Below are 11,744 nucleotides of genomic sequence, written 5' to 3'. Positions count from 1 at the left end.
ACTACGTCAAATCGTCTAACAAAATTTTGTTCTCGTCCTGTTATTTGTTTGGGAACTCTTCTTGGTTACAAATGTAATTCTTATTTTAAAAAAATTGAGCAAAAAATTTTAATTATATGATCAATCATCGTTATTATTAAATTTTAAAAAAATAAATAGAGCGCCGCACTCGTGTGCGGAATTTCTAGAGTGTTCCCGTTCCATCAATAAAAGAATATGGACGGCTAAGATTGATTGAAAACAAGGATAAAAAAATATCTACTCTATCCGCTTTGGCTACCACTCTACATAAACCCTCTTCTTGTTGTTCGCCAACTACGTATCCCCATAGATTCTTCAGTTACTCCCGCAAACCTAGCTTCCAATTCTTCATTCATCTTCCGGTGAGCAATCTAATCGGTTTCTATGGTAAATTAATTTATGGGTTTTGAATTTTTGCAGGTGATGCTGTTTTAATAGTGGGTTTTACTGTCTTGTGAAAATCGAGACAGTGATAGTGATACTAGATATATTATGCTTTGATTCATGAAAATTGAGCTAGTGTGGTCTTGTAGTCATTATTATTTTTATTAATGGAGTCTTGTGTCGTTACTGGATCTTTTTAGTAGAGACGTGATTATCGATAGATTGAACACTTCATTCCTGTAATATCCGTTGTTTTAAATACCTTCAACCATATGCATTTCTTTTGGTTCATTGTGAAGTTAAATTCTTGAATAGCATGTCGGAACCTTCTTACCTTGGCATCGCTCTGCATTGTCAAAACTTGCTGGTGTTATGATTGCAATTTTCTCGTGAACCATTAGAATCTGAGGCATATATTTGGAAATAACACATCTTTTACCCTTCCCCATGCCAGGCGTTAGGAGCAAATGGCATCAACTTTTGCTTCTATTGGTTCCATAGCTGCTCCGGGCAAACGGGTGATGGATGAGAAGCTCACTGGTTCATCTGCTAGGTTTTCCTCGCTTGCTTCTATATCTTCTGGTTCACTTGGGAGACAGAAGAGCCTTCTACGGAGATCACGTTCTTTTCAAGTGACGGCTGCTGCAAAGGAATTGCTTTTCAACAAGGATGGCTTAGCTATAAAGAAATTGCAGGTGAGTAGGTGAAGTTTTTACTTACCTTATTGAAGATGTCTTTACCTGAATGGCTATTGATTGATGGTTCTCTTGTTGTTAGAGTGGGGTTAACAAACTTGCAGATCTTGTTGGTGTTACCCTTGGACCGAAAGGAAGGAATGTAGTACTTGAAAGCAAGTATGGTGCCCCGAAAATTGTTAATGATGGAGTGACAGTGGCCAGAGAGGTACACGAGTCATGAACTTTTTTTTTGTTTCGGTATGTCTGATATTATGGGATAGTAAATGAGTGTGCAAATTGGCCATGCTCTTCTTGATTTCATTTTGGATATTGTACCGGTGATTGCTGAAGTGCCTGAGGTTAGACTCTTTTTTGCACCTTTTCCTGCATGCCAATCATCGAACTTATTAGTGAACTGGTGCCTTTGGAACCGTATTTTCGTATTGGCATTGAGATGTTCACCGATTGTTTTTCCAGGCTGTAACTGATATACACGTACAAAACAGGCTGTGCTTATGTTTTCTTACGTATCTTTTCAAGAGTTATGTTTGGTTTATGTGAAATCATTGTGTGTATGCACATATAGGTTGAGTTAGAGGATCCTGTGGAGAACATTGGTGCTAAATTGGTGAGGCAAGCTGCTGCAAAGACTAATGACATGGCTGGGGATGGAACAACAACATCTGTTGTTCTTGCTCAGGGTCTGATAGCCGAAGGTGTCAAGGTATGTCTGAGCATTTTATGCTTCTAGGTCTCCTTGACTATTTGAAGTTGGACTCACTAAAATTCTTTCTGAACTTCTATCCATGACTTCAGGTAGTAGCAGCTGGTGCAAATCCTGTCCTTATCACTAGAGGAATTGAAAAGACTGCCAAGGCCTTGGTGTCTGAGCTGAAGTCAATGTCAAAAGAGGTAATCTATATTTGTGTTCTAGCAGTCTCAATTGATGTGTGGGGAAGAATTCTTTTGTGTAATTGCTGATAAGTCAATAGATGGCTGAGAAATGAATGTAATGACAGTGAAACAAATGATCCATTGCAGGTGGAAGATAGCGAGCTTGCAGATGTTGCTGCTGTGAGTGCTGGAAATAACTATGAAGTAGGGAATATGATAGCTGAAGCATTGAGCAAAGTTGGTAGAAAAGGTGTTGTGACTCTCGAAGAGGGAAAAAGTGCAGAAAATAGTCTTTATGTTGTCGAAGGAATGCAGTTTGATCGTGGTTACATATCTCCATATTTTGTCACGGATAGTGAGAAAATGGCTGTTGAATTTGAGAACTGCAAGGTAGGAATATATATATCTTTTTTGCAGGAAAACTTTTTGATGTTCCAGAAGCGATGCTAAACATTTTTCTTGCCTGGCAATTGGATTTGCTATTGTAGTTATTACTGGTTGACAAGAAAATAAACAATGCAAGAGATCTCATAAATGTCCTGGAAGAAGCTATCAGAGGTGGATATCCTATTCTAATAGTTGCTGAAGATATAGAACAAGAAGCTCTGGGAACTCTCGTTGTGAACAAACTTAGGGGAGCGCTGAAGGTTGCTGCTCTCAAAGCTCCTGGTTTTGGTGAAAGAAAGAGTCAGTATCTCGATGACATTGCAATTTTGACGGGAGGTAACTTTATTTGATTTTTTCTTTTCTTGCTTTATATATATGTAATCTTGTGAGTTATGTGTGCTCTTTATTAACTAAGAAAGTCTATTCTTGATTCAGCAACTGTGATCAGGGACGAGATTGGGCTAACTTTAGACAAGGCCGACAAGGATGTTTTGGGCCATGCTGCCAAGGTGGTATTGACAAAGGATTATACAACAATAATTGGTGATGGAAGCACTCAGGAAGCTGTCAATAAACGCGTGGCTCAGATTAAAAATCTTATTGAGGTGTGTCTGTTTGCCTTGCACGTGCACTGGTTTGTGGACTTTGCTGAATGGTCGTCTGAATGACTTGCGGGTGTATTATATTTCGAGCAGGTGGCAGAGCAAGATTACGAAAAGGAAAAGCTGAATGAAAGAATTGCAAAGCTTTCAGGAGGTGTTGCTGTGATCCAGGTTATTTTTGATAAAGGACTTTTACATCATCTTCAATGCGACAATTTTATGAGAAATGTTGAATCATACCCTGGCAACATCATCTTCAATGAATGAATTATTATAATTTGCATCATCTTCAATGAAAGAATTACCTAATTTATGTGAGAAAAGCTGAATCATACCCTGGCAACATCTTCATTATACAACTTGACTTTTAGGTTGGAGCACAGACTGAAACTGAACTGAAGGAGAAGAAGCTCAGAGTAGAAGATGCTCTCAATGCAACAAAGGTAAGCAGTGTCGATCAAGTTTGAATGCCATTCTCTGAGTCTCTAGTGGTTTGGGTGCGCGTCTAATATTATTCATTTAATTAACTCACAGGCAGCTGTTGAGGAAGGAATTGTTGTTGGAGGTGGATGCACATTACTGAGGCTTGCATCTAAGGTTGATGCTTTTAAGGAAACTCTTGAAAATGACGAGGAGAAGGTAAGAATTCTATAGTTTTACTATTTGAAAACTATAGTGCACTGTGCAGACACTTTACAAAATATATTGCACGATGTTGGAATCATGTAGCACACGTGCATTCTTGGACGTATTGGTTACATGTCCGACATGCTATGTGTCTTGTTCCATAATTAAATTAAAAATGAAGAACACGTTGTGCAGATATGTGTGTGGACCATGTATGATACTATTTGGGGATTAAAGATTTTTTTGAAACAAAAATAATAGGTGCACACGCATACACGTATATATCTTACTTCTTAAATAACATATATCTTGCCTCTTAAATCACCTGTTTTTTTATTCACATTAAAAGCCTAATAAACAGTTTGTCCCTAATCCTAACATTGATTTCCTTCACTGGATAATTTAAGTATCTTTTTTTATACATATTTTTAACGTATTTTAGATAGATAGTGATTTGCAGCTTGGGACCAGAATTTTTTTATATACATCTCGTCCTATGATTTCTAAAGAATATGTTTCTGGTGTTATGCCCTTGTCTTTCATTCGTGACTGTGTTATTATTATTTTTTTTTTGAAATGATGTTGGATGACACTAGATTTCATAAAAGGGTGCCGATTTTATCACCGCTGTATTTGCATCATGATGAAGGTTTTAACTTATGATTTATTCTATTTCAATTTTGCAGGTTGGAGCAGACATTGTCAAAAGAGCTTTGAGTTACCCATTGAAATTGATAGCAAAAAATGCTGGTGTTAATGGAAGTGTTGTTAGTGAGAAGGTACATGAAAATGATTAGCCGTGGTCTGATCAGTGGATTAAAAAACAGAATCGTTTCATTGGATTTTCCTTTCGCACTTGCACTCATGTGGACACACGTGAACACAATCTTCTGTGACCACATATCACAGCCAAACTCAGATTTTTTATCTTGGCTTGTGTCTCAGGTGCTATCTAGTGACAATCCTAAATATGGGTACAACGCTGCTACTGGACAATACGAAGATCTAATGGCTGCTGGGATAATAGATCCAACTAAGGTAAGATGTTTACTCGATCGCTTCGACAAATCCAATCTCGCGTTTAGCAGCTACAATCAACTGAAATAATTCTTTGTGAAAAACGAAGAGGGGAATTTAAAATTATCCGAAGATATAAAAACTTTCTCCAGCTTAAGAAAGACAAGCGTGCTTTAAAAAAGTCCAATATGATGAATGATGTGATTTATGTAATGATTGGTTGCTGTCTTCCTGACGAGGAAGATACAAGATATTTCTGCCCTTGCTCTTGTGATCTTTCTTCCTAGAGTTTGGTATAACGTTATTATAGCTGTAAACTGAGATGTATGCACCTGACCATGCCACAGTGGTTCTGGATTGTCATTGAGGCTCGATGAATTTAGCTGTCTTAACTTTACAACGCATCTCTCTTTCAACCAGCTGTTTTGTTTAATCTTTTGGAAGGAGCTGTGATGTTTAACTACTGTTCTTAAAACTTCTGTGGATCCTTTTCATGCCTCGGTTGTCCTGAATACTTATTTTAATATTTTCTGAACCTTGATGAGTTTCCATCTATTTGATGCAGGTGGTCAGATGTTGCTTAGAACATGCATCATCTGTGGCGAAGACGTTTTTGATGTCAGATTGTGTAGTTGTCGAGATCAAAGAGCCTGAGCCAGTTGCTGCAGGGAGCCCAATGGACAATTCAGGTATGTATTTTTAGTTGTAACAAACACCTCGACTACTCCAGTACATATTCATTCTTTATTGAAACACGTGAGGTCACTAAACTTTGTGCCTACCCTTTTCGTTCAGGATACGGTTACTAAGCAAAAGGAGTGTTGAGAAGAACTGATGAATGTGTTTCCACGATCTCTAGAAGTTGCAGCTATATACTGGAAAATTTTGTCGGCAGACTTGGACTTTAGGTAGCTTGGAATTTTGTGAGTTTTATTTATGTAACTGTGTGAGAGAAAAAGACGATTAATCAAATGTTAAGCAAGATGAGCTCAGTTGGAACCAGCGATTGGGCACTTGCAGTTCCATGTGCCAAGAAAGGCATCGTGTTTCTGGGAAATCAAGTTAATAGTTGGGCTCTTGTCTCATGTGAAATTATGATTTTCTTTTTCTTCTTGAAAAGAGGCTGCATCTCCAATCTTAGTTGTCAATAGCTCAATAAACATTTAAGGACAAAAAGGCCTTCTCATTATATTTCGTAATCTAAAATATTGAGTATAAGTCAATCAGAGTGTAAGACATAAGTATCCGTAGATCTCTTGTTAGCATAAAATACATCGAAAGAACCTGAAAACCCTTATCTTCATTAAAAATACTTTTTATCTATACTTCGATCCTGACTAGTAAAACCCAAGCTTAGAAAATCTAATCTTCAATTAAAAATACTTTTTTATACCTGCATTCTGACTAATGCTTGATCTCGATACTTCTTATATTTTAACGTTGGTTCTGAATATGTGTAGTGTTATCCAGAGAGTTTTGTTAGTCAATATAAATTGCAATGTAAGATTCGAGATGAACGGAAAAATTAATCGGCTGCAGTATAATGCAAGATAAACTCAAAAGTAAACAATAAAGATTTGTCTTCTAGTACGAATCGAAGGGATCAGTGACACCGATCTTGGAGTGTAAACTCAGAGCTAGAAACAACCCGAGGAACTTGAAAAGAGAGAATGCGAAATGAAACCGAGGCTTGTAACAGAAAGAGATGTTTTGAGAATTACGATGAACGTCTGTTTCCCAATATACAACGACGAAATAGTAAAAATTTATTACAAAGTGACTACATTGTCTAACTGAATGTTGTCACCGGATAATATGAGAAATAAGGCAGGTAATAGGAGAAATAGTTAGGAAACAATTGAAGGGAGAAAGCTTCTGTTGTGTGTCTCTGAGGACTACGATGATTGTCTGTTTCTCAGGATAAAACGGCGAAACATAACACAAAATGACTACACCGTTCGGTTTTGTCACCTAATAATCTGGGAAATCAGGCAGGTAATAGAAAGAATAATTGGAAACAGTTGAAGGAGAACTTCTCTGTGATGTGTCTCTGGAGCATAAGGGTCTTTGAGCACAAGACTTGTGCATATTTGTAGGCTCACAGAGGCCAAAAGTCAGCCACGTGAAAAGCCAGTCAGCCGGAGAGCCAACAGACGCCCATGTTGGACAGGTCCGCCATTCAACATGCCCAAGTCGCGCTCAGACATAATTCAAGCATTTTCAGTGTAAAACGGGTCTTTGATTTGCATTACCTGTGCAAGTGCTTGCGAAAGATAACATCTTGACTAAGCTATTGTATACCTTCAGTAACAAAATCATATATAAGTCATCCACTTTAGCTATACGTGTTTGTCCCGAGCTTAAGATTTATATAGTGGAGAGTCGCGCTTGTACGTGTTTAAGTCCCGAGCACGACAATATATATTGATCCGATCCTGGAGTATTATACCCTCAACTTCTTCCATTGCTTTATTAATATTAAACTTTTTTAAATCAAGAAAGGCTTGAATCTCAATATTCTAACAGAAGCCACCAACTGCGATTGAGGCTAAATATATATATGCTCAATGCAGTTCAATTGCTCCTATTGTTAAGCTCGATCTTTTAATCTCATTAATCCATACACCAAATCATGTCTTAGGGTATTAGTTTGTAGAACCCTTTTTTTTTTTTTTGGAATGATGGTGGGAAAGTCTTGAACCGAGACATGTCATTTTGTGGGAATAACATACCACTGAGCCAAATGACTAGTGGTTGTAGAAACCCTAATTTGATCCCAATACTTTTGCATTTATTAAAGAATATTGTGGGTAGGAGAAAAGCAAGCAACGGCCGATCAAAAGGGCGGATGGTTTAGGTTGGTGTGGGAAGGAAGTCGAATAAAACACAAGGAGCTTTGTTCAATTTATGCCATAATAATCTTTCATAAAAAAAATTGAAATTTTTACATCTCTTTTAAAAGCCTAATTTCTATATTAAGCCTAGTCCTTCTTAAATAAAACATTTATGTACTAAATCCCAACTACAAAGTCTATTGTAATTAAGAGAATTTTAAAATTTTAGCTCAATATCTATATTTGTTTTTCTTGCTATTTTGGTACTTCATTTTGTTAAATTTCGGTTTTGGTTCGTTATTTTTGAAATTTAAGTACTTTTTATGACGTGATACTAATATTACACCTACAAAAATTGAAATATACAAATTTTAATAATATAGAAAACTAAACACCAAAGAGTGGGTTCATGAGTCTTTTCCTATCATATTAGAGTAAAAAAGCTAATTTTACTTTCCGCGTTATGGGAAAAACGCAGCTCACAAAGGAAAGAAAACAAATCATTGTTCCTTAATTGGTTCTGGTCAGTTAATAAGAAAAAGTGTATGGTTAATATCAATTTTCATGCAATGTTCCTTCCAGTGGCTGAACTCATAACATTGGCATCACTATGCATTCTTACTCACTTTCTTATTCTGTCGAAACGAAGACCATTGCCGCCTGGCCCAAGAGGCTTTCCGGTCGTCGGAGCGCTTCCACTCTGGGTAGAATACCACACGTTGCTCTAGCCAAAATGGCCAAGATTTATGGCCCTGTCATGTACCTGAAACTAGGCACCCGTGGCATGGTGGTGGCGTCAAGTCCGGATGCTGCGAAGTCGTTTCTTAAACCCTCGAATCGAATTTCTTGAACCGGCCGATCCATGCCGGCCCCACCATCCTCGCCTACAATGCGCAAGACATGGTTTTTGCACCCTACGGACCCAGGTGGAGGCTGCTCAGAAAATTGAGTAATCTCCATATGTTGGGCAGTAAAGCTCTGGATGACTCTTCGTGCTGCAGAACTTGGCCACACGCTCGAGGCTATACATCAGTCTAGTGTACGCGGGGAAGCAGTGGTGGTGGGGGAGATTTTGGTCCACGCCATGGCCAATATGATCGGGAGAGTTATGCTGAGCCGACAGGTTTTCGAGACGAAAGGACGGGAATTGAACGAGTTCAAGGACGTGGTGGTGGAGGTGATGACAACAGCAGGCTATTTGAACATTGGCGACTTCATTCCTTGGATGGGTTGGATGGATTTGCAAGGGATTGAAAAAGGAATGAGAAAATTGTATAGGAAGTTCGATAATTTGATCAGCAGAATGCTGGACGAGCACTTGGAATCGCGCCACAAACTCAAGAACCGACCTGATTTTTTGATGTCATGTTGGCAAATCGAGATGATGTTGATAATCCTGAGGAGGAGAGGCTTACCACAACCAATATTAAAGCACTATTACTGGTTACCGACAATTAATTTTTCGACTTTCACTATATAAAATTTATGCATGTGAACTTGCGTGATATTTAAGTATATGTTTTGCATGCAGAACCTGTTTACTGCTGGGACTGATACATCATCAAGCGCAATAGAATGGGCTCTTGCGGAGATGCTGAAAAACCCGGAAATTCTGCGCAAGGCACACGATGAAATGGATCGGGTCATCGGCCGGAACCGCCGTCTGGTGGAGTCCGACATACCCAAATTGCCTTATCTGCAAGCAATATGCAAAGAGACGTTTCGAAAGCACCCATCGACACCATTAAACCTACCTCGCATTTCAGCCGAAGCATGCACCGTAAATGGCTATTACATACCCGAGAACACGAGACTCAGCGTTGACATATGGGCAATTGGAAGGGATCCTCAAGTTTGGGAAAATCCATTGGATTTCAACCCCGAGAGATTCTTGTCTGAAAGGTATGCGAAGATGGATCCGAAAGGAAACGAATTCGAGCTGATCCTATTCGGAGCTGGGAGGAGGATTTGTGCTGGAACAAGAATGGGGGTAGCGATGATGGAATGTATATTGGGGACTTTGGTTCACATTTTGATTGGAAATTTGATGGTGAAGAAATGGATATGGAGGAGATTTTTGGTCTAGCTTTGCAGAAAGCTGTGCCTCTTGCAGCAATGGTTCCTCCTTGCCTCCAACTTGTTATTTGGGTTCTAATTAGCATATCACACGATACATTTCCGAGGTTTCCGCAATGAGAGCTTAACACACACACATATACATATATAATACTAGAAATAATGCACGTGCGTTGCACGTAGGAAACATATGTTGAACTAATTAAAATTTGAAATAAAATTAGTTAACTTAACAAAAGATAATGATAATAGTATTGTAAATTTTGACAATTCTTGTTAATTAGCATATGTAACTAATTTGGAAAAAAACATATTTTTTTAATTTTAAAAAAAGATTTGGACTACTAAAATTTTTCTCATATCTTTTTTATCATATTGTTTTCTTTTGTTATTTGTTATATTCGCTCAATAATGCATATATTTTATTATAATATTCAATTATTACAATTTGTTTTGACAATCAATGATATGCAATTTTTTATTTACAGTGTTGTTTGATTATTATTCTCTTTCATGTAAATTGACAACAATTTCTACTGGATGTTTTTACTTTCCTAGGCACCTTTAATTTATTAGACATTTATACTTGATAACATATAAACCACACATTATTATTAGGGGTGAGCAAAATTTTGGTTAAATCGAATTAACCGACTGAACCGAGTCAATTCGGTAATTCGGTGTTCAAATTGAAAAAATTCGGTTAATTCGATTCGGTTACGGTTTTCAAAATTTTAAAATCGGCTAATCGAATTAATCGAAAAAATAAATACTATTATTTAATAAATTTTTATTATTTATCAATTTTATTATATTTTTTAATTTTTACTTTTAAATTTTAAAACCAGCCCTAATTCTAAAGAAAAATTTGTGATGTAAGTGATTTTATGTTTTTATGCATTGTGTATAATGTAGTGTTAAAAAATTACATATATAATTAAAGTTAAATAACAAATTTTTTTAAAAACCAATCGGGTAATCCGATCATCAACCGAATTAACCGATTTTAATTTGGTTTGATTTTCATCGGTTATGAAAATTAATTCGGTCAGCTAGGTTCGATCCAATTATGACTAATTCGGTTTGGTCGGTAACAAAACAGACCGAATGCTCACCCCTAATTATTATAACAATCTATCATCACATAAAAAGTACTGATGAATTGATTTAAAAAAATATTGTTTAAATGTTGTCATTTATTTGCAATTTATAATAATAATATTTTTGACAATAAATCATATTTTTACTGACTCTTATGACACTTATTTTAATATTTCATATCAACTCATAAGTATAATTAGCACAATCAAATTACTAATGTCATATTGATATTACCTCCAGAAAAATAATATATTTAATTTTTCTAATTGTTTAATTATCTTAACGGGAACATTTGTGTAACCTTATCTTGAGAAAAATTCATTGCATTTATAAAGTTTGAACGATAAATATAACTTTATAATATACATTTAATTTGAAAACTAAATTAATTGTATGACAAACACTTCTTCAATTTTTATTTTTTTGTGTAACCCAAAAGAATTAATAATTTTTCTCTTTTATCTTCTCCAACTCACTGTAAAAAGTTATAAAAAAAATATTTATATCTAGAAAAATATTTTTATTTAATATTTTTCTTGTGTATATATTTTGTTATATGTGAACATGTATTCTACTTCATTGTCTTAAATGTCACATATCTTTACTATATAATTTGTGTAAATTGAAGATGAATAAGTTCATTTTGTAGTTTTTTATTACCTGGACTTAGGTTGATATATTAATATGTAATATACATAGATATAAGAATTTTTAAATTCAATTTATTCACAATGATTTTTCATAACAAAAGCCAACTCAAAATAATAAAATTTAGGATTCATAATTATTTTAAATATGATATAAAAATAATATGTGGAGACTTTTTTTGACATTTTAGTTGCAAAATACAGTGATAAATGTATGTAGGTGCACTATTTCATTGTGGCAATTATAAATTTATTTAAATATCTTATTTCTCACTCAATGATCAAAATTTGTTTATTTCTTATTTTGATTATCGACAAATCTAATATTTCATTTAAATGTTTTTGTTAATAATATTTACATGAGTTTTATTGTATATTTATCCAATTTGAAAGGGATAAATTATAATTCAATATATAATAATATTTGAAAATTGTAGAATGCTTCTAAATTTAAAAATCGAGTAACATGTAAGGGAT

The 11,744-nt window shown here is 35.6% G+C and overlaps 1 protein-coding gene and 1 pseudogene across 1 annotated transcript; both read left to right on the top strand.

The window, feature by feature from the left end:
• Positions 1-192: 192 nt before the first annotated feature.
• LOC140957001 (ruBisCO large subunit-binding protein subunit beta, chloroplastic) lies at positions 193-5,687 on the top strand. The gene is made up of 15 exons (XM_073414034.1): positions 193-383; positions 860-1,100; positions 1,183-1,308; positions 1,669-1,806; positions 1,899-1,994; positions 2,124-2,366; positions 2,465-2,699; positions 2,799-2,968; positions 3,059-3,136; positions 3,337-3,408; positions 3,500-3,604; positions 4,279-4,371; positions 4,538-4,630; positions 5,175-5,298; positions 5,405-5,687. Exons 2-15 carry the CDS (start codon positions 873-875, stop codon positions 5,416-5,418), a joined length of 1,815 nt encoding a protein of 604 aa, XP_073270135.1. The 5' UTR covers positions 193-383; positions 860-872; the 3' UTR covers positions 5,419-5,687.
• Positions 5,688-8,012: 2,325 nt separating this feature from the next.
• On the top strand, positions 8,013-9,602 carry LOC140958125 (flavonoid 3',5'-hydroxylase 1-like; annotated as a pseudogene).
• Positions 9,603-11,744: the final 2,142 nt, after the last annotated feature.

This window comes from Primulina huaijiensis, chromosome 14 (genome assembly GCF_012295235.1).
Source record: "Primulina huaijiensis isolate GDHJ02 chromosome 14, ASM1229523v2, whole genome shotgun sequence".
Taxonomy (NCBI): Eukaryota; Viridiplantae; Streptophyta; class Magnoliopsida; order Lamiales; family Gesneriaceae; genus Primulina; species Primulina huaijiensis.
Note: the sequence above shows the minus strand (reverse complement) of the source record. Positions and strands in the feature narration are given on the sequence as shown.